This window comes from Silurus meridionalis, chromosome 13, assembly GCF_014805685.1.
Source record: "Silurus meridionalis isolate SWU-2019-XX chromosome 13, ASM1480568v1, whole genome shotgun sequence".
Classification (NCBI taxonomy): domain Eukaryota; kingdom Metazoa; phylum Chordata; class Actinopteri; order Siluriformes; family Siluridae; genus Silurus; species Silurus meridionalis.
The window spans coordinates 22,275,541-22,299,440 of NC_060896.1; the positions used below are offsets into that span (position 1 = coordinate 22,275,541).

At 37.5% G+C, this 23,900-nt stretch overlaps 1 protein-coding gene across 1 annotated transcript; it reads left to right on the forward strand.

Annotated features, from left to right (window-relative positions):
- The first annotated feature begins 451 nt into the window (after positions 1 to 451).
- cstf3 (cleavage stimulation factor, 3' pre-RNA, subunit 3) lies at positions 452 to 22,635 on the forward strand. Its single transcript, XM_046863941.1, has 21 exons — positions 452 to 626; positions 2,463 to 2,564; positions 2,723 to 2,818; positions 7,623 to 7,655; positions 10,282 to 10,379; positions 10,475 to 10,541; positions 10,631 to 10,665; positions 10,759 to 10,885; positions 11,618 to 11,695; positions 11,806 to 11,968; positions 12,181 to 12,290; positions 13,424 to 13,540; positions 14,668 to 14,742; positions 14,874 to 15,017; positions 16,767 to 16,869; positions 17,683 to 17,752; positions 17,868 to 18,063; positions 18,738 to 18,888; positions 19,089 to 19,183; positions 20,581 to 20,641; positions 21,931 to 22,635. Exons 1-21 carry the CDS (start codon positions 600 to 602, stop codon positions 22,131 to 22,133), a joined length of 2,151 nt encoding a protein of 716 aa, XP_046719897.1. The 5' UTR covers positions 452 to 599; the 3' UTR covers positions 22,134 to 22,635.
- The last annotated feature ends 1,265 nt before the right edge of the window (positions 22,636 to 23,900 follow it).

The following is a 23,900-nucleotide window of genomic DNA, read 5'->3' on the forward strand; positions in this document are numbered from 1 at the left end:
TTTTTTTTTTTACTACATTATATATTATATTCAACAAATAAACGATTTTAAAAAAGCTTTTATAATTTTCTTATATCTACAATATTTCTATTTGTTTAATTAATGATTTATTATTTTATTACTTTGCATCGTTTTTTTTAATCCTCAGTATTAAAATAAAAAAACTAAAACAAAAAAAATCCCTCTCGTTTATTGTCAGTGATTTAAAGAAATGTGAGACATTTGCTCGATTTTGATTGGTTGATTCATCGCGCCTCGTGCTTGCAGCAGCTTTCCGATTGGACAGCTGAGCACAAGGTAGCGGTAAAAACAAAAGTGCAAAATTTAAAGTAATTTTTTAACGTGTAATTAATAATTCAATGAATTGTTCAAAGCTGTATTATTTTGTTAAGCAAATCTTTTTTTTCTACAGGACTACAAATCACATACAGTACACTTCCGGTGTTACCGGAAGTAGCCGAGTAAAACTCGCCATTTTATGCGCTGCATAAAGAAGCAGGCAGGCCATGCTGACATAGAGCGTTGTTTTATGGTGCAAATGTGGCTCTATGTGTATTTATAGGTTTAGTGTAAAGTCATAGTGTCTTTGTCAGTCGATAATGTCTGCAGAAGTCGCTCCGGATCAGGTAACAAAGCGCTTCCCGTCATTTCTTTTCAACAACTTTTGTGATTTATTGATGTTTTGCGGCCTTGTTTGGATTTGGTTAAATTAGTCACGAGAAGTCAGTGATGGTCAATGATGATGTGTGCAGGTTACCATTTATTTTGTCGCGCCGTATTAAGTGAAATGTGCAGTTTGTTGGTTATTAGTATTAATTGAGACGCTTGGGTTTGGTGTGACGAGGTGCAGGAGGGCGGAGGGGCTTCTGTGAGAAGAACCCGCTGTTTATATTTATTATTAGGAGCTCGACGCGTAGCTTCAAAACGACAAGTTCTTTTAGTAGAAATAGATTTTGTAAACATTTTATAACGATTACTTATACGAACGAATACTAAAATACCCAGCTAAAGTGCCAGCATGCCTATAAAAGCTCTTTAGATACAGTGGGTCAAGTCAGAGAGGGTGTTTTGGCGCATGCGCAGTTTGGATTTCTGCACCCAAATCTGCAGAATTATTAGTCCATCTCGATTTCTTATTCAAGTCCCACATTTTTTCTTGTACTAAGATCTAATTTGGGTGGAAAAAAAAACACTTTATACTGGTTAACTCCCCAATTAAAAACAATTTGAACCAGTGGTGGATAAGAGGCTCCCGGTTACTGATGATAAGGTCAATGGTTCGAGTCCCAGCACCTCCAAGACGCCCCTGTTGGGTCTCTAAACAATGTGTTTAATCCTGTGATCCATGGCTGATTTCAGCTTCCTGCCAAACTTGGATGTGCAAAATGATAAATTTCCCTTTGGGATCAATAAACTATTGATCCCAATCGCATAAATGGTTATCCATAGTTAATTGACGGGTTTTTTCTTTTTCACTATCTTGAATCTGCCTGGGAAACAATATAACGCCAGTGATTTCTTTTAGAGACGAATAGCTATCACTATTAAACTGTTATTTTGGTGTTCATCAGAATCATGCAGTAGCTCTCATCTGTCCTTTAACCTTATATGAACTCTAGCAAGCGACAGGTGATCCTTCGTTTTCTACCTACATGTGATTTTCACGTGTTATGACTCAAAGCGAGACACGATTGGCTGAGTTTTTGGGCCAATCCTATGGCGCAAAGCGTTCTGACATCTCTCAGGACTACCTGTGATTAGTTCACGTGGACTGAAAAATAAAGAAAGAAAAAAATCCACAACACGTTTTTATCTTTTCGTTGGCTGTCAATCAAATTTTGACACTTGATCAAAAGGGATGTAACTTGTTTAGAGTGGTTTATCTTTGATGCCTCTGTTTTTCCCAATTAATGTTGAGGGGAAAATTGTGACTCGTTAGTGAGTGTGATCATGGGGTAAGACCCCCCCCCCCTTTTTTTTATTTTTATTTTTTTTTTTTTTTATTATTAATTTTTTAGTAGTAGACATTAAATGTGGTGCATTTGTCTGGACTGCCTGGGGAATGATTCCCCCCTTCCCCTGTTTACACATGTTTTGGGCCACCAGTTCCCATACCTGTACACGTTTTAGTGTCCTTCACTTTAGGAATTGCATTGTGTGTGTATGTGAAATAAAATTTGATCTCTTTGAGAATGTAAGCGAGTGTTGGTAGCTTTATTTCGTCCATTGTTAGTTGAGCATATTGTGTATTTGCTTCATCTGAACAGAAACCGGAGCTGAATTAGTCTGGGAATACTACACTGGTGCATATAGTGTGCTGTCAGATATTAAGACCATACCATTTGCTTGGTTCCCACCTTCAGTGTAATTTTTTTTTCTTCCTGTGTGAAATGTCTTCTAACACAAGGCTCTTTGGGTGTTCTGTTGATTTCATTTGAGATTTGTTTTTTTCCCCTCTGTAGGCCGCGGAGTACATTCCGGAAAAGGTGAAGAAGGCCGAAAAGAAGTTGGAAGAAAACCCTTATGACCTGGACGCATGGAGCATACTGATTCGAGAAGCACAGGTTTAGTGACACAGGGTTGCATTTCTTTTTACCCGGGGTGATAATCGGGGAGTTGAACTCGGGACGACGGGGAGGGTTTGCCGATCTGACCCTGCCTTAACTAAACGGATGCTATTTTTTTTTCTTTCATGTATGTAAATGCATTTTACTTCTTCTAGAACCAACCTATAGATAAAGCAAGGAAGACGTATGAGAGACTTATCACGCAGTTCCCAAGTTCGGGCAGATTCTGGAAGCTATACATTGAAGCCGAGGTTAAAAATCTATTTCTTATATATATATATATATATATTTTTTTATTAACGTGTGCAAGAAATGACCTTTTCATAATCGGATCAACAATGTGACTTTCACACACCTCAAACTGCGTATTTTGGGTGGGAAAGGGGAGGTTTGGGGGGAAGAGGAGGGGGGGTTTTTGTAATCGTTATTTTTCATTCCTTTTCAATTTATTTCTGAGGTTAAGTTCATATTGTTGCATGTTTTATCTGCAACAGCATTAAACTCTTTTAATAGTATCAGAGTGCTTTAGCCTTTTATTCACTTGTTGTGTCAATTTCTTGCCTCCTGTGTCATTTCTTTGAGGTCATTGTGGAGTATTTGTGTGAACACTGCAAGATTGACCCATGCATATTAACACATTTTGTTCTTAGGCCGATTACGGTGGTGTCCCGTTTGCAGTATAATTTAATACTAACTGTAGGCAAGAGTTGCATCTCATCTCAGGTTTCCCCCCCAACATTAAACAATGACTATAGTTCCACACATTCTTCATCTGAGACACATGACCTTCAAGTTCAGAAATAGTTTTACACCAGAAATGTACACAATTATACGCCAAGGCAACCAAGACATGTTTGGTGTCTGTCTTTTTTAGATTTGACGTGCAGCTACAAGTCTACTAAAACCTTAAGATATCAGTTAAGCATTATGCAAACTGCATACCTAAAGTTGCTTTTCTTACAATGTTTAGTCTGCATCTCCGTCTGCTTTTACGCCAACTCGAGTAGGAAATTAATTCACCTCAGAAGAAAGGCAATGCAGGATGTGAATCCACCATGCCATTTGTTCTTCCTTTTGATTTCCCTCCTGTCTTTCTCAAACTTTTTATTTATTTTTATTTTATTATTTGGGTGACACGCCAGTACATAGAGCTGTAGTTCTTTAGATACTCCATCTGTGGTGGTGTATTTAACCTGCTATTTACAGAATAATCTAGTCATTTATTTAATGCACCCTCTTTTGCTGTGTTTTTAATTTAAAATTTTATTTATTTATTTATCATATAAAGAAAGATTTCCCTCCTATTCCCTAGGGCAGAGATTGAACTATGCCAAGCCCAAAATGGCAAACATTTAACTAAGCTTTTAATGGTCTTATCAACATGTTGTAATGTTCTCCTGAGACTCTCCTGTGCCACCATTCGCTTGTGTACTATTGTTGGACTATTTTTGGAGAAGCTGGAAACATTCTACAAATTTCCTACCTAGAAAAATCACTTTTTTTCTATTCTTGTATGCATAGGTAAATATATATATATTTTTATTTATAATAAAAGAAAACTGATTTTTTTCTGTTAATTGTCAAATGTTTGAATTTACTCAACAATGGAAGAAAATCTGTGTTTTAGATTTTCTACAAAGGAAACGTTTTTTATAATGTAGTTACTTCATTTGTTTGTTCTATTCATTTTCCTGAACGTTGATTTTATTTTATTTATTTTTATTTTTTTTTTTTTGTTGTTAAGACCATTAAAAGCTTCATATTCTGGCATTGGATCATATTTTTATTTTTTTTGCCCAAGCACATACAAGCATATGGTAAAGATTAGCTTTTTATAAAAATAAAAAAAGCATGCTTTTGATTAAGTTTTCAGCTCTTAATTCTATGTCACCCGAACTGCCCCCCCCCCCCCTCCTTAATTAAGTGCAGTTAGTTTCTGTAAAACTTTGTTTTACTGTCTGTCTTTACAAATATAATGAAGTTGAAGCCAAACCCAAGCAAGCAAGCAAGCTCCAGGTGTCTGTTTCATTCATCTCCTTATTTAGACCAATAGGTGTAAAAGCATCAATAATGACACACTTGGACAAGGGAGTGTTGTTGTTGAGAGGGGGGTCTTTTCACTTTGCCCAAACAGACTACAGATGATGATTGCAGTTAGAGGATGATTCCAATTTTATATTCAAAAAAAGTACACACTTATTTTACATATTGTTGAGGCAGTGGTGCACTTGCATGATGCTAACTAGTATCTTTTTGTTTTATGATTTTCTGTAATTAATCTCAAATTATAATAACTGACCCTATTGGCAGTCCAAGTTGATAAAGTGGATATCAACTGCAAACTAACACAGAAGACAGATCCTGAGTGGCACAGCCAGGAGATCACAGGCTTGAGTCCCATGCTGAGAGCCAAAGGAGCGAATTGGCCGTGCTCGCTGTGTGCAGCAGTTTAAAAAAGAAAGAAAGGTAGCTGGCTTTGTGTTTTGGAAAAAGCATGTGTTGTCTTCTACCTTCCCGGTTGGTACCTGTTGTGTGACCGGACTGGAAGAGATGTTTGGGTGGAAATTGGATTGTGACCAAATTAGGGGTGGAGAGTGGTGGTGGGGGAACTGGCATGGTAAGTATTTCTAACAAACGTGCACGGATAGCAACCAATTTCTTACAAGGCAATGCTTGTTACTTTTATATAGGTTAAAAGACTACGGTCAAAAGTTTGTGGACACCCGATCATCACACCTGCTTTTAAAATTCCTGTTCCAGATTTATTTTCTAATGGAAAGGACTTGGATTTTGAAAAATGGCTGTGAGGATTTCCCTGTAGAGGTACTGAAGTCAGAGGTCCCAGAGGTCAAGAATATACTCAGACCCTTACTGTTTGAACCAGGTGAAACATCTGTACAAGTGTAGTATGTGTTTCCAGTTTTAGGGTTAGCCCAGCTCTGTGTGTGATGGTCAGGTGTCCATAAACTTCAATTTATGTGCAAGTTTTATACACTCACACTGCTTGAGTAGCCAAGACTATAGTTTAGGCCAGTAGTTTTCAACTTCATACCTGGGAACCTGCTGCCCTGCACAGTTAACTCAACCTGGAAGTGAAACAGCACATAGGTAGCACAAGTTAACATTCACTTTTTACTTGTTGTCTAATCAAGGTGAATACAAATATTGAGTTGGATTAAATGGGTTGAAATGGAATAGCATAGTTAAAACTGAGCATTTTATAAATGCTTGCTGTTAGTTTACTCAGTGTGAAATAAAAACTGATAACGTGAAGTCTATTGCAGCAAACATCTCATGAAACTTGTACTTTGACATTTTAGAAAGATCATAAATAGGGATCCTGCTGCATATTTAAAGCATAGATACAGAGGATAAAACAAAGATCTCCTAATGTGTAATGTTTTTTTTCCCCAGTTGAATCATAGCTCAGATTTGTATTGAGTTTGTTTAAAAAAAAAAAAACAATGTGCAATACAATCCTAATGCAACTCTATAATCCCTGTAATTCCACAAACAGTTGGAAATAAATATAAATATCACTCAGACTGTCTTTTTGATTTTTCTTTTCTTTATGGGTGCTTACATATAGAAATACTGTCCTTTTGTTGTAGTCGTCCATCATTCAGCTATCCACATCCTTTAAACAGCGTTTCATTCATTTGTTCATGATTTCCTTTTCATTATTTATTGCATAGCATCTATCCTATTGTGTTTACTCTCCTACGATTCCCGCTTAGGCTTCACCAAATAGTTTTTGTTTCACGTGATATAGATCATTTGTTGCAGGGAAAACATCAAGTGGTCATTTGTAGATGCGACTTTGAACTTTGTAGCTGTTCTCCACAGTAAATGCCCCTCACTTCTAAAAAAACAAAACAAAAACAGAAATATATATTTTTTTTGTCAGGCAAATGTAAAAAATTTTAATCCTTTAACAGCCAGATTGGGACTGAATCTTTTAAATTAATGGTCTTAATGGGATCCACCTTCTCGTTTCACAGTTACGTGGTGAATTTGTTCATATAAAACACTTCTCAAGCGATCATTTGTTTTCTGTAGTGTATGAGCATATAAACACCAACTATTACCTCTTTTGGTATATTTATGATGTTGATTATTCCGAATGTTTGTACAAGAATAGACTGTTTTTCATTGTGTGTTCTGCTTTAGTTAGTGGTTTAGCTATATTGCAGAGGTGCAACTTAAAAAAAAATGTAACGTATTAAATTCCATGTTTTCTAACGTTTTCTGTTGCACATGCTTTTTTTTTTGTTGTTTTGCTAATCTGGAATGAACCAGAAGCAGCTTCTAAGAAGTTCTTGTGAGAAATAAGTAACAAATGAATATAAACACGGTCTGATATTTTAGGCTGTTCTAGTGCTTTGAGATTTTGCTGAACGATTCTATAGTTTTCTTGCTGTATTTTGCAATAAAGAAGTTTGTGTCGCACTGAAGAAATGTCAGCGCAAAATAAAATGAATACTGTCACAATCGCATCTTGAGTAAAGTATTTGAATCGCTCATCCATTTTTCTTGCTTTTGGCTCACGTTCTTTCGTATACGCTGCATAGTATTTAAAAGGGATGTTGCATGTTGTGGCCAAATAAGAAGGAAGGTATATAGATACCCGTTTTGCTCTTATGTAACAGTAAGCAAGACCCAAATGAACTGACACAAGGCATTATATTTGATCATTTTTGAGAAGTATCCAGTTTGTTATTTAATAGGTTTAGGCTCATCTCGAGGCATCACTTCTTTTGTTTTATATGAATTGTATATCATTTGAAAGTACAACATGGAAAACAAAATTCATGATATTGAATACTTGCTCAGGGAACATGATATGGGGAACATACTGGCAGAACGGATGCATCTTTTATGCAGGATTTAGTGTTGTGTGGTAATGGGGTTTTGTTTGAATTTCACATTGTTGATCTCAACAGGAGAGCAAAGGAGTGTGTGTGTGTGTGTGATGAAGACATGACCATTCTCGTGCTTTTTCCCTCGAGCAGGGCCGTATGCTTTAATAACGACGGTTTTGAAATCTGTCCACAGATCAAGGCTAAAAACTATGACAAGGTTGAAAAGGTAAGCTTTTTTCCCTCTCTAGCCCTTCATGATGCTACTGATTTGAATGCATGAACTTCGAGCGTGTCCTGAGAAGTTAGTTGATTAGTGAGAAAGGTCATAAATGTCTTAAATGTATATTTACACTTTGGATCCGAAGATCGTTAGTTCAAATCCCAGCCGCGCCATGCTGCAACTTCGGGGCCTTTGAGCAAGGCCCTTAACTCTATAGCTCCTCTGGTGTCTGAGAGAAATGTAAGTAGCTCTGGATAATGACGTCTGTCAAATGCCATAAATGTGTATATATAAACCTTAAATTATAAACTATATGGACAAGTCACTTTTCTAGCCATATGTGGTTCTTCCCCAAACTTTAACTACAAACCTGTTTCAGCATGACAATGCCCCTGTGCATAAAAATGAGCTCCATGAAGAAATATTGGAGTTCTGACCTCAAATTGGAGCGCTGACTGCACCCCAGGCCTCCTCAATCTACATCAGTACCTGACTTTACTAACACCCTTAATGGCTGAATGAGCACAAGCACGCTCCAAAATCGAATGAACCGTCCTCCCAGAAGAATGGAAGTTTTAACGGCAAACCCAGATGTTCAGAAAGCACATACGAGTGTCTGTCAGGTGTCTACAAACTTTTGTCCATATAGCGTATTTGGCTGCTCATCCGCGGATCGTCAGTAGTGTTTACGTACCTGATGGCACGTTGGGGACGAGTGTCAAAGGGTCTTCAATTTGAACTGAGCCACAATTTTCACTTTCTATATCAAAATCAAAACTTGTTTCATCGGATCTGGAAACCTGAAATCATGCGATCGACGCCGTTCTAAACATCATGCAGATAGGACTTTGTATACCACAGTTTCAAAGAAAAGTCCTGTTCATTACTTAATTTCAGTGTGCTAGGGAAAGAAACATTCAGTGGAGGGTTTGGTGGTCACGGATACCTCTACAGCACAACTTTTTAAATCCTTTGACAAATCTTTTTGTTTGCAAATCTTAATTCACATTCTTTGGCACTGGAAGATCTAGATATCTTCTTAAAGCCACACACACGCACACATGCCCAGTGCCTTTTAGCAAGCAATTTTATTCTCTTTTGCATTTCAAATCAAAAACAAAATGAGGAATTAAGCACCTTGGGACATGTGGTTGCAAGAAACGTAGATGGTGTAATGACAGTTACAATTGGACAAGTGGGTTATTTGAATAATTTATATTGAGTTTATGGAACATATGCAAAATGAGTTGATCAGTCATGTTATAACAGCTATAAACGTTCATCCTCTCGCCCACCTCTGTAGTAGGACAAACCACAGCTAGTCATGTTAAAGACTCCTCCTTTGTGGAAAATGTAAGGTGCTGTGCGAGACTAAGATTCTCCCTACAGAAAAGTATAATCAGCGATTTTGCATGTTCTTTGTTTATTAAAAAACAAAGGTTTAACTTTCCCATAAATCGATGTGAATTGGAAGTTACTATAGGTATTAGAACAAATATAAAACAGCTGATAGTATTAACAGAGTGGCAGTTTAGAAAAAATATACTTCAAAAAAAGTTTGCCCAATCGGCTTTAAGACCGGTTTCATGTCAACATAAACACAGATTAATTAAATTACATACATCGCAGAACTAAATTTGAAGTGATATGAGAGGTGAACATGTGTAAATACCAGTGTTGGACAAAACATTTGAATCTTTTATGTTCTATAATGCACAATCGATTAAAACATTGTAGTGGCTTAAACAAAGGTTGGTGAGGTTAGGTTAAAGGCAAATGAAATGCAGTAGGCATCCAAACATTAGTCCAAATTAAAAAGAAAAGAAGTCCAATTATGCTACATTTATGATGGATGCCACTAGTGAAAATTCAATAAAATCAATAAGCATTGTAGTGCAGTAGGATAAAGTAGGTGTCTAGTGTATTGTTCTGGAGTCTGGATTACTCACATAAAGGAGAAAGTGAATATTAATCCATTCTACGTTGTTAAAAAATGAGGGGTGTCCCCAACTGTAGATTTACATAGTGCCTATAGTCGACTGGCTATTGAGTCATGTGTGTGTTTGACAAAAGGTAGTCAACAAGTGGCCAACTTTCTAATAAAAAAAGATCGAAACTGACGATGCCTTTCTACCTTTTTACAGTTGAAATGAAAAGCAATTTGTGAAAAGATTTTAAGCCTATTTTGGCTCAATAAACCTAAATACACATTACATTTACAATATTAGCAAATCAAATCAGCTGATGTTGGATTTATTCCTGCACATAAAAAATATTTATTAAAGGCTTCTTTCTTTCTGCATTTTATGACAGCATTTTCATTCTAGGCTGTATATGCTCTTATTGGGAGAAAACCTGTAGTTCTATGTGAAATCAAGCATTGAGCACCCCCATATAACAAAAAAATGGCACGATCCTCATTTCATAACACCTCTGCGAAGATTTGAATAAGATTGGTAATTGAATTAGGCTCCTCCCATTGAAGCATCGAAACTATTTGGGGTCACCCCTATTAAAAATATTATTAAATATGGGTGGGGGGGAGGATTCATGCCACAGATTTTGGATTTGATGTAAATTGTCCTTTCAATACAGTGACAACAAGGTGACCTGATTACGTTTTCTTGCTCAGCTCTTCCAGAGATGCCTCATGAAGGTTCTGCACATCGACCTGTGGAAATGTTACCTTTCGTATGTGCGAGAGACGAAAGGAAAGCTGCCCAGCTACAAGTACGTCGTTTGTGAGGAAATGTCGAAGCAAAATGTTCATGCGATGACTGTAACTGTCGAAAATGTATGGACCCTAATAATATTTGCATTGACAGGGAAAAGATGGCGCAGGCATACGATTTCGCCCTAGACAAAATCGGAATGGAGATCATGTCATACCAGGTAAGTGTATATTAATGTGCGGCTCGATTTGTTTTTATTTTTCGCCCTGTAGCACACTTGATTCCATTCATGTTTTGTTCTCTCTTCAGATATGGGTGGACTACATCAACTTTCTCAAAGGAGTGTAAGTGCGCTTAACTTCGGGGAAAGTCAGTTTTGCCTCTTTTTCGTTTTTTTTTTTAAGCATGGATTTCAAATCTTTTGCCGTGTGTTATAGTGAAGCGGTGGGCTCGTATGCCGAGAACCAGAGGATCACGGCAGTACGGAGAGTATATCAGAGAGGCTGCGTCAATCCCATGATCAACATCGAGCAGCTGTGGAGAGATTACAGCAAATATGAGGAGGTGAGAAGTGGGTCTTATTGGAGAAAAGTGTATTGTGGTACAGGCTGTGGATCTGTGCTCAGTGGTGACAGTACCGAAGTAAATGTAATTCATTACTTGAGTAGCTTTTTCACGTATCTTTTTTTTACTGAAGTATTTCCATTTGGGGAGACTTTTACTTTAACTTCTCTACATTTCAAAGTAAAGAACTTATTACTCAACTACATTTTGCAAAATCAGTCGGTCCTTTTTATTTCGGAGTGGATAAAATCGTAACTGTTCAAGCACAAAGCAATCCAATGATCAGTGTAGAGTTTTGAACATACAGTTTAGCGTCAGTCCAACAGCAAGCAAAACATTTAGAGAGGAATAAATGATTGAAGAAACTCCCGACAAAACACCCGTGCACTTATTGGCGTGATTTTCTTTTAGTAGTTGTAAAGAAGGTTTTGGGCTCATGATCATTTTAATTGACATCAATCAGTGTTTGACTCATTAATATCATTCTATTAAGAGTAACATTGGAGTCTTTTCACATGAGCTATGTTGATCGAGTCTTGTGACAAAAATGCTATGATGGCTATAATGTTCCTCTTAAATCATAGTACTTTGGATACTTAAGTACATTCGAAGGCAAATAGAAATACACAAAAACGACTTGATTAACGTGGGAAAATGTTTTGTTTTTTTCCATCTGTGACTCATATGTATTACTGTACATGTTACACAGTGAACCTCTTTTCCATTTTAAAGGGTATCAATATTCACTTGGCCAAAAAGATGATTGAAGATCGAAGCAGAGACTACATGAACGCTCGGAGGGTCGCCAAGGTACACGCTTCTTGCTGTGTACAGTACAGTTTATGTAAAGTGCAGTTTTGACTATGACTTGTTGAAGTGATTTTATGATCGATGTGGCTGCTTGTCTGCTGTTCCTGCAGGAGTATGAAACTGTGATGAAGGGTTTGGACCGAAACGCACCGTCTGTGCCCCCGCAAAACTCTCCTCAGGAGGCCCAGCAGGTGGAGATGTGGAAGAAGTACATCCAATGGGAAAAGAGTAACCCACTACGCACAGAAGACCAAACACTTATCACTAAAAGAGGTGACAATACTACCTCATCATCATAAACACAATCCCAGCATCTTGTACACTGTGAAGCTTTTATTCTCGTTGTAAAGCTGTGATCTGATGTGTTCATAATTACAAACTGTTCCTGTGTTATTAATATCATCATCATAAACAGAGCTCAAAGTCTCAGGCAGCCGAGATGTGATATCTGACTAAATAAAGTGTCTCTGTGATTGTTCCTGCAGTGATGTTCGCTTATGAGCAGTGCCTTTTAGTGCTCGGCCATCATCCTGACATCTGGTACGAAGCTGCCCAGTATCTGGAACAATCCAGCAAGCTACTAGCAGAAAAAGGGGTTTGTGGCTTTCCTTTCAATTGCCATTGTGATTAGTTTTTAATACATGTTTGCAGGCAAGATTCCTATTGTCATGCTCCCTCCAAAGCCCTCTCGCCCCCTTCGTAGCTCCGCCATTCAACCACAATTCTCCACCCCCACGCTATACAAATCATTCACAACTTTCCATATAAAAGATTAAACACATTTTATAATCATTGCAAAATTGAATAAATTCAAGTATGTAACTTAATACTGTATATCAAACTTCAGCAGAAAAACGGGTAAATAATTACAATTGTCTGGGTTGGCGGGGAGGCAGGGAAGCTCCCTGGCGCCCCTCCCTGGTTTTCCTATGCCTATGTTTTTGTACAATATTTCCGCAATAACTTGCTGTATTAAGAGTAAGGAATGAAATATGTTGCAGCGTGATGTTCGAACAGGGTGGTAGGACTCTTGATTGTTTTCCAATAACAGCAAAGTGTCTCATACCAAGAGGCAACTTGCTGTTATTGGAAAACAATCAAGAGTCCTACCACCCTGTTCGAACATCACGCTGCAACATATTTCATTCCTTACTCTTAATACATCTTGCCAATAGTTACTTTTTTTAAAAGAATTAATGAATGTCCTATAGTACTTCATTTGTTCCTTTTAATTTTGTGAAATGTTTGCAAGACATAAAATGTACGTGGTAACAGGGACTGATAACAGCTACAACAGTACATTACAGTAGTAGTTCTTCTTTGTTGACATTAATATGAGCGCACATCTCATGTTACAGGTGACATGGGGGAGATAAAATGCAATGCTGTCTGTTGGAAAACTCCCTGACTGTTTTCAGCATTCACCATCTTAAAGATTTTAGTTTTTTATATCTAAATGCTTTAAAAATCAAATATTACACGTCCACACAAGTCCTGTAAATGATGTAGCTGTTACTATAGAAACAATAGTGAAATTATACTAAAAAATACTTGCGCTTGTGATTGGAAATACAAACACTATTATAGTCAAAGCAGCTTTTCCAAAATGATAAATAAATAAAACTAAGCTAATGGGATTTTTGAAACGTTTTAGCGGTTTTTCATTAATGGGTAAATGCAATTGCAATTTATTTCAGTTTCATTTCAACACCATCTTTGTATTTTTAGGACATGAACAATGCCAAGCTGTTCAGCGACGAAGCTGCTAACATTTACGAGCGTGCCATTTCAACGCTTCTGAAGAAAAACATGCTGCTTTATTTCTCTTTTGCTGATTATGAGGAGGTGAGGCCTTGAGTTTTGTTCACCCCTGAGATCTCGTTTTTTTCCCAATTTAATTTTGGTTATATAGCACATTTAACAATGGATACTTTTACAAAGCAGCTTTACAGAATAAAATTGATTAAGTATAAATTGCACTCATCTATGAGTCCCTAAAGGTTAATCTCTATACAAGGTGGTATCAAAAAGTTTCGAGACTAATGGTGCTAACCGCCGCTATTTTGACCCCGTACTTTACCACGTCTGCGATTTCATCATGAACAGTAAGTTAGAACAAACTTCCGTGTGAAACCGGGTGAATCTGCCACAGAGACTTTGGACATCTCATGCATCTGACATACGGCGTTTCTGCAACGAGTCGTTCGAACATCACTGATCAGGACGAGAGATCGGGAATAGACCTTCAACTAGATCAACCAACTAAAATGTCGAAACCATTTGGCAACTCGTTCATGATGATCGTCGGAGAACGATCAACATGATCTCACTTCCGCACCCACTCTACTCGCCAGATTCGGCTCCTGCGGACGTCACCCTTTTGCCAAAGATGAAGATCCAGCTCAAAGGTCATCATTTTGACACCCTTGCAGAGATTTGCACAGAAGGTGCATTCCAGAAGTGGCAGGAACGCAGGGAGCGTTGTATTGCTGTGTGAGGAAACTATTTTGAAGGTGATATTATGTAAACATAAATAAATAAAGTGCTTTCTTGTAAACAGAGCGAATCTCAAAACTTCTTGATACCACCTCATAAGTTCATTCCTAATCAGAGAGACAGTGGTATGGAAAATCTCCCTTAAATGGTGATGGGGAGAAACCTTTAAAGGATCCAGACTAAAAGGAGAACCCATTCTCATTTTGGTGACATCAGATATCTATTTATTGACTTTCCATCATTGTTGAGGTTATCAATTGTTCACCAATGGACACAAATGGTCATGGCAGTTGTAATAAACGATTAAACGATTCTAGCAGAACTGTTCATGTTCATTTCAGTCCAACGCCATTTTCCTGGTACTTAAGTGGTACTACATTCAGAGTAGCTTAATGTATTTTGTGGTGGTTTATACAACTGAGCAGTTAAGAGTCAAGAACTTTAGCCACCTTTTCTCATTGTCATCTGTTCCACAGAGTCGTATGAAATATGAAAAAGTCCACAGCATTTACAACCGTCTTCTGGCCATAGAGGACATTGACCCAACCTTGGTGAGTTATTGTGTTTATTTATTTAATAGTTGATTTATTCCACCCCACAATGAAGAATAAGAGAACTTTAATCTTTTGAAAAGCTGAGATGTTTAAGACCACCGTAATGCTTGTTTTGTGCCACTGCTCAGGTTTACATCCAGTACATGAAGTTTGCCAGAAGAGCAGAGGGAATCAAGTCCGGGCGCTCCATTTTCAAGAAGGCCAGAGAGGACGTCAGGACGCGGCATCACGTTTACGTTACGGCCGCTCTCATGGAGTACTACTGCAGCAAGGTGATGCCTAATGAGCTTTTCCGAATTAAAAAATTACCAACTAAATTCAAACCTTTTAAAAATTCGTTTTATTTCAAAAGCGCTGCTGAATCTGATTGGTCAGAAGGTGTTTAGGGTGGTGATTAGCGATCTATACCGGTGCTTAATTTAATTCAAATAAGAGGTTTTTATTGATGTTTATTGGTGTCATATTCAGAGGTTTTATTTATTTATTTATTTATTTATTGTGAGAGTCTTCAAGACGGGATCAGACTGCATGTGTAGATTGCAAAATAATAAAGTTTGCAATAATTGGCACCAGATTAGGGAAGTAACAAAGTACAAACACTTTGTTACTGTAGTTAAGTAGATTTTTTGGTATCAGTACTTTACTCCACTATTTATTTATTTTTAACTTTTTACTTTCACTCATTACATTTTTACACAAATATCTGTACTTTCTACTTCTTACAAACCAGACTTGTTACTTTAGATGTAATTTATAGGGTGACATGATCAATATTTTTTCTTCTCACCTCGTTTCCAGCCCATTAACCTCTTTCCTGTCATTGCGTGGCTTTTTCAATCTACCACTGGTGTATCATTTCCTGGCTCTCACACACCACAGACTAGTTTACGAAGCTCACAATGAGCAGGCAGAAGGCAACAAGAAGTCTGGTGTTAATAGTAGTAATGGCTAATTTTTACTTAAGTACAAGTCAGAGCCCATACTTTTATAACTTGAGCGAAAAAGTGTAGTCAGTACTTCAACTTTTACCAGAGTGGTTTAAAACATAAGTATATGTACTTCTAATTGAGTGAAGGATGTGAGTACTTTTGCCATCTATGATTGTCACGCAAGACGAAAATCTGTTATGAAACAGCTGCTCACCTCTGGTCTTATCAATGTTTTTGATCGGTACTGAACACTAGAGGGCGTAGTTAAGTGTAAATTTTAATTTAGTGCTCAGGGTCAAGAATATGGAATCCCGTTTCCGCCACTGAATAAAAAGAATTATAATTAAAAAGTTTTTCCACAATTTAAAAAAAAAAAGAAATTCTTACTATTCACTATTTACTATATAATCCATTGTTTATTTACTAAGAATTTAATCTCGTAGTTTTCGTACTTTGCCAGAAAGTGTGTCAAATAAGTCGCAAAAATTTGGAATTGTGAGATATAAAGTCAGAATTGTGAGAAAAGAAGTCAGAATTGCGAGATATAAAGTCAGAATTGCGAGAAAAAAAGTCAGAATTATGAGATATAAAATCGAATTGTCACATAAAGTCAGAAAAAATATTAGAGAATGTTATAGAGTTGGATCCCTAAAGGTGATCCAGTGGTGACTCTGGCAAGGAAAAACTACCTGAGATGAAACCTTAAGAGAAACCAGACTCAAAATGGAACCCATCCTCATCTGGGTGGCACTGAATGTCCATTCATTATAGTTTTATAATTGTTGAGGTGTACTGTTCAGTGAACTGTTCACTCATGGGCCTTGGAATTCAGAACTGTTCATTCAAATTGCAGTCCTGAGCCATTGTAACAGCCTGTTGATATTAATTACAGTCCACATCTATCCTCATAGTTCTTGAGTTGCTCACTAACTTCATGGATCTTCAAGCTGTTCAGGTGGAACCATCCCCAGCTACGCAGCGTGTTCTCTAAATGCTATATCCAATGACTGACCATTCATTTAAACCTTGTTAGTTCCCTTTGGCAGGCTTGACATTGGATCTAACTCCTGTCTTCTGACTTTTGTTTTTCAGGACAAATCAGTGGCTTTTAAGATCTTCGAGCTTGGTCTGAAGAAATACGGAGACATCCCTGAGTATATTCTGGCGTACATCGATTACCTCTCTCACCTCAATGGTGAGATCGGAGTATTTTTCCAACTCCAATTTGCTTTCGATTCCTGATTTCCCTTCTTTACAAATTCCCTTTGTTCGGCTGCCAAACAAACGCCAGCAGATATTTGTTAGCAATAAACGTCAGCGTGTTTCAGGATCCCAAAGTTCCTCTTTTGGTTGTTCAGGACCGTAAAACTCGACAGGATGAAAAGATAATGATTTAATGGTCATGTTTTCTCTGTAATGTTTACTGGAAAATGTTGCTCTGTCACATATATTTCAAATCATATTACAGTGGAACCCGGTTATGTCGCCGGCCTAGGGATCGATGATTGAGATAAACGAAAACCAATATGGCGGCAATATATTAACGTGCTTGAAATTTCTTTATGTACATGATGTGCGTTATTAAATGAGAATGCATGCACGTGTTTTTGGCGATTTGTTTGATTGGTCATGCGGATCGAGATAACCTGTTATGCGGATAAGGAGGCAGAAGCCAAAGTAAACGCAAACAAAGTTTATTGAGAATACTCAGGAGATAATCCACCAATACTTGTAGCGAAGCAGTAATATCCAGTGGTGCGCTCCGGGAGTGCGGTCCACGAAGTTCTGTGAAAGCAGAGACAGTTCGTGTAGAGAATCCACGGATCCGCGTTATGGAAAGCGCAGCGCTGGGCAGCAACGGATAAACGTGGTGCAGACAGCGTGAACATGGAAAACAGCAGGATCAGGGTAATCCGGGGTGCAGCCATTGAGAAAATGCGGAGTCCGAGAAGAAGGGTACGTAGCGGGATACTTATACGCGATTACACACTGTTCGTTTTCTTCGCAGAGGACAACAACACAAGAGTGCTGTTTGAGAGGGTTCTGACTTCTGGAAGTCTTTCTTCGGAAAAATCAGGGTTAGCAATCTTTTTTATTTCTAAATTAACTTCTAAATTAACCAGCCTCATTTAGCATGCCTTTGTATGCAATGCACACCCAATTAATCTGTATTAACATGTGTGGAATCCACAGGGAGATCTGGGCACGCTTTTTAGCATTTGAAAGCAACATTGGAGACCTGGCCAGTATCCTGAAAGTGGAGCGCAGACGCTTCCTGGCGTTTAAAGAGGAATACGAGGGCAAGGAGACGGCTCTGTTGGTGGACAGATACAAGTTCATGGATCTGTACCCCTGCTCCACCAGCGAGCTTAAAGCTCTCGGGTACAAGGTGCGATTAAAGCTTTTCTTCCACAATGTATTAGCTGCCACACTGTATCAAATTAAGCCACCTGACCTTTTCAGCCGTATGTGTTTTTTCCCCCAAATAGTAACCACAAAGCTAAAGGTGCACAATTGCATGGGATGCCACTAGATGCATTAGCAATCAATTTTGCCTTCACTTGAATGAGGAGACCCAAAGGAAATCCAGCTCTATGAGCATATTCGTAACTCTGGTTGGAATGGATTTTCTAACACCCCTTTGGCTGAATAAGCACAAATCGTCACAACCACAGTATTCCTAGAAGAGTGGAGGTTATTATAACCGTAAATGAGGGACTAAATGCAAAATAAGATTTTTAAAAAGCACATGCAAGTCTTATAGTCAGGTGTCCACAAACTATTGTTCATATAGTGTATTTTAAAGTACGGAAAAGATTTTCGGTCATTCAAATGCTTTTAATTTTTTTTTAACATTTTTGTAACTGAATCTTGAAGTCAAGATTGACTCTTCTTTATATTGTAATTATTTTTTGTGAATCAAAATGTATTCAAATTAAATCCATTTAAAATATGCATTTGATTTAATTCTTGCTTATTTGTTGTCATGCTTAATATTTTGCAATTTTCTTGCCTAGTAGACATTACATTTAAGTCACATTCACGAACTGTCTCGTTTATTAGGATGTGTCCCGTGCCAAATACGCCTCTCTGATCCCAGAGGCTGTTGTTGCACCTTCTGCCCCGACGCTGAAGGATGATGGAGACCGTAAACCGGAGTATCCCAAACCAGACACCAACCAGATGATCCCCTTTCAGCCTCGACATCTTGCCCGTAAGGATCTACGTTCAAATTTCAAACGTCCTCCCTGCTTTTAATGTTCACTTCTTAAACGAATATCATTACAATAGCTAAATTGTGGTCATTAATTCTGATACCCAAAGTTTATTATTGTACCTGCTGTAAATTTAGATGCATCTTGTTGTTTGTCTTTATCCTGTGCTCTTATTTAACAACATGTCTGTGTGTGGCAGCCCCTGGCCTGCACCCTGTTCCAGGTGGAGTGTTTCCTGTTCCCCCTGCTGCTGTGATCCTCATGAAACTGCTGCCTCCTCCAAATTGTTTCACTGTGAGTATTACCATCTAATGCCTCAGATAAATCATACATTAAATATACACGAAGCACCCAGATTTGCTCTTTTAAGAACTTCCACGCTGAACATGTTCCACTAGATTTTGAAATGAACTTGTGGAGATTTGTGCTCATGCAGCTACAAGGGTTAAAATAAAAATCAGGAAGTGATGTAGATTGAGGAGGCCTGAGGTGCTCTCAACGTTCCAATTCATCCCAAAGGGGTTCAGTAGGGTTGAGGTCCGAGCTTTATAGCAACAAGATCTTTTACTTTAACCCATGTAATCTATATCTTTATGAAGCACAGTTTGTTCACGGCAGCATTATAATGCTGGAACAGGTTCTAGTTGAAGTGAAGGGAAAATGTAATGCTACTCCATCCAAAAACATTCTATACAATAATTTGTTTTTGCTCAAAATATAAAATATTGAAACAAATCCTCATTTAGAGTTTCTTGCCCGCTAAGATTTTTGAGTTTTTGTGGAACTCTTGAACAACACTGGAAAATCACTGATCAACCATCAGCACATAGTCCATCAATGGCTCCATCCAACATTCTGGCTTTGCTCCGAGTTGCTCAGTAGCTCCTGATTTCATAATCTCAAATAACTTTATAATAGAGCAAAGGACATTCCAGTGCTCATGTTAGTTCTCACTGTCCAGTGTTTTGTATTGTTTAAAGATTTATAATCACACTCTTGATATCACCCAAATGAGGATGGGTTCCTCTTTCGAGTCTGGTTCCTCTCAAGGTTTCTTTCTCATAACATCCAAGGGAGTTTTTCCTCGTCACAGTCGCCACGGCTGCTCAACAGAGGTGTCTGTTGTGAAAAGCGCTATAGAAATAAACTTGACTTGAGAAGTTAATATGGACAGCGACAAGAGAGTGGCAGAAAATGGGAGTCTGATACATGTCCTTTTCTTACAGTGTTAAGTCTTCAAACATTCATTGAAGAACAACCCTGCATTCTCTGAATCTCTGCATCCAAAGGCTTTCTATACAATTGTGTAGCTCTAAATTTGAGGGTAAAGAACCAAGTATGGCTAGAAATGCTGCATTCAAGTTCATCTGAGCAGACATACAGTTCAATACACCAATTTGCATAAGATTTGAATTGAGCATTCAGGAAATTGGTGGAATTATACTTTAATATCAAATACGACTGTACACATGATGCATAAATTAACACCATTGTCTTTATTAAGGCCTTTACTTTAGTTATTAATGCTGTGTTCAAAAGTCCACATGACCTTTTGAATGTATATGTGAACGGATCAGCGAAATATCAACTGGAATTATTTGTGTTAAATTTGTGTTGTTTGTGTTGGAGTATAATCTGCTTTTTTCACTTTCTCAAGTAAATTTTTTCACTAAACATCTCTTTTCTCACAGGGTCCATTTGTCCAAGTGGATGAGCTCATGGAGACGTTCAGAAGATGCACACTGCCAGAGAGTACGTTTATCAAACTGTCATCGTTTTTTAAGAAATTATATTTTAGTCAAATGTTCGTTTTTTTTTTTTACTGCTTGGTTCGTTCATGGGACACGAAGGTGCTTTATGAAAATGTACGATCGATTTTTTGTGGGGTTTTTGTTTTGGAAAATGTGGTTAGTGTTTATTTCATTGGTGGATATTAGAAGAATTATGTTTGTAAGTAGTAAAGTTTGTTTGTTGACTGAAGTGTTTATTGTAGGGAGTGAATTCAGTGTCCAATATTGAATGATGATGCGTAGTGATTGTGGGATAAGTAGAACGTGGTGTTTGATAGGAATTGTTTAAATGCGTATAATGTTTATTAGTGTTGAAATATAAGTTAGATGGTGGTGTGGTTGGAATTGTGGTGCATTTGTGTGTTGATTAACCTGATCACCCGGTGAATATTGGGTCTTAATATTTTCTTCCATAGATTTTTTATGAGAAATATTCTTTCACTGGTTTATTTAGCTGCTTGGTTTTTTAGATTTGTTGAATATTAAATGCACAGTGGAATTGGTCTGGGGATGTTGCGTTCATTCTTCTTTTGTCTTATTAAATTATAAACACGTTAAATATTTCAACAACGCCTCATTTGTGTTAGTTTTGTGGTGCTCTTGAACAACATTGGAAAAATAGCTGATCAACCATCAATGGCTTCATCCAACATTCTGGCTTTGCTCTTGTCCTTTTCTTACAGTGTTAAACTGTGCACTAAGTCTTTAAACACTCATTGAAGAACAGCCCTGCATTGTCTAAATCTGTTTTTCCAGCTTGTATCATATTGCACAAATGAATCCAGAATGGACATTTTGTTCTGGAAAAAAAAGGCTGTTAATGAAATGTTTTTACTTCCAGGTCAGAATTGTTAGAGTGGAAATATTGTGCACTTTAGGACATTGATCATATTTGGCATTGTGAGCTGTTTTCTCACTTGCCTGTGAGTCATAAAAGTGTTAACGCCATCGTAATTCATGTTTTGTTTTCAATTGTGACTCAAAAAGTGAATGAACTCAACATACCTGGACCCAGTAGATGATTGAAGGTTAGAAGAGTGGTGTTTGTAGTTGAATTTGGGTAGTGAATTTGACACTCACTATAAACTGATCTCCATTGTACTGCTACAAACGATTGAAATATCTGCTTAGATGAAACTTGCTCTGCTTAATTCTTTGCTGCTGTTCTCTTTTCTCTCTCTCTGTGTGTGTGTGTGTGTGTGTGTGTGTGTGTGTGTGTGTGTGTGTGTGTGTGTGTGTGTGTGTGTGTAGCTGTAGAAGCTGCGGTGGAGTTGATCACAGGCAGCCGTGGTGATGTTCCCGGAGAAGGAAACGGACCCATCGAGAACCATGCGCTAACCAACAAATCACTGAAGAGGTCCAACCCTGATTCAGATGAGGAAGAGGAAAAAGGTGCTATCGCTCCACCGGTCAACGACATCTACCGTGCCAGGCAGCAGAAGCGTATCCGATGAGTCCCAAACAAAAAATGGTGCTTATTATGGACTAACTGTTCCTCCAGTGGGGGTTCGGGGGGGATGTCTTAGCTTTCCCCTTTATGGATGGTTTTTATTGTCAGGCTGTGTGAACACAAACAACCACATGCACACCCACACACACACACAGTGTGTTGTGAACTGGAAAGTTTCACCTACAGTTGACCTCTCCCCCCCAAAAAAAACAGAGGCGTGTGACTCATTGTGTTTGACTCGACTTTTCAGCTCATTCGAGTTTCATCTTAATTTTTTTTTGGTCTGTTTTTTTTTGAAGGGTTTTTTTTCTTAGTGTTTTTTTTTTTTTTTTTTAAACAGTTTTATTTTTAAAACTGAGTGGCTCCTATTGTACAAAGTTTTATTCTGGATGTTCATTGATACATAGTACAGAGCTTGCCATGTGTAGTCCAGTGAAAACACCACAAACATCATTTTGTAGTTGAATGGAAATTTCACTTCACTTCCAATAAAACAAACTAAAGAAGTTTGTCCACTTTCTTTTACATTAAGATCATATGGATCCAGGTGCATTATATTTTGCATAACTTTAACAGGGGAAAATTTAAAATGGACTATTTGCGTTAAGTAGGCTTACATTTAATAACATTTGTAATGAATGCCAAAAAAGGGTCTTTTGTTTTGCATTATTTATATGAATGTTGGGATTTAAAATGGTGTAAAACGGGTAAACCAAATATTATTCTGTGAGGGACACATCATTTTTCCTTTCTTTAACATGGGGTCTAGTCGGTCTGTAACAGAAAATGACATGAGTCAGAGTGACTACCAGTAGTATTGTGGAGATTTTATGATTTTAAATGTATTTCTTATTCCTCCTAATGCTAAAGCAGTTTATTATTGCGTTATGCACCATACAGGCAAAGAAGCATTACTTTTCAAGAGATACCTATTAAAAGAGCATAATTACTATCATAATGACATTTTTTTTTTCATATTCATTGCTATTGAAATCTGAACATGTCCTTACTTATGCATATGGTTGGTGGGTGAATCTAACAAATAATTAGGCTATGTTAATAAACAGAAGTTGACCGATAGTGGATTTTACTGATACTGATAGCTAAATTGGATCGTATTTGCTGATGACCGTTTAATCAAACAATTAAAAATGGATACTGTATAAATAACAAACTCTCTGTGTAAAATAGTACTGAACTTTAAAACAAAAATAACAATAAAAAAAAGGCACTGAATCATGAAGATGTGCTAAAGGATAAATAAATATGATTGTCAATAAATACAATTATATAATTAATTAATTATAAATATAATATAGCGCTCTCTGTGCAGCATGCATCTCACGTAAAAACAAACAGCACCAGTGATTCGCCTCTAGAGGCCGCTCTTGTCATGACAGCAGACTGGAAGCCGGAAAAACTATTGGTGTATATTTTTCAGATAGATGATAGTTTCAGCAATCAACTACCAATGTCTGACCTCTATTAAAAACTAAAGGAAATTTTAGTTAGAAGGCGTATATTTATTATCGAATACAGATATGATTTGAGTAAAAGATATTTTAACATTCAATTTTCTAAATGTCTCTGGCATCTGTCAGAGAGCCATACCAAATGTGGGGGCGGGCTGTAGTTTTTGTACCCCTGCTCTAGAACTTGGCTCTTAATCTTTAGATGCAAAATTATTGGACTCTACTTTTCTGGGGTGAAGAAAAACCAAGTAAACAATAGATAAATATGTGTAACTGCACATAGACAGGAACCTGGAATT

Excerpts from the sequence above, each read along its gene's own strand:
- cstf3 (XM_046863941.1), top strand. The coding sequence starts at position 600 with ATGTCTGCAGAAGTCGCTCCGGATCAG. Across the intron at positions 10,380-10,474 it reads GGAAAGCTGCCCAGCTACAA|GGAAAAGATGGCGCAGGCAT; the intron begins GTACGTCGTTTG and ends TTGCATTGACAG. Across the intron at positions 19,184-20,580 it reads CTCCTCCAAATTGTTTCACT|GGTCCATTTGTCCAAGTGGA; the intron begins GTGAGTATTACC and ends CTTTTCTCACAG.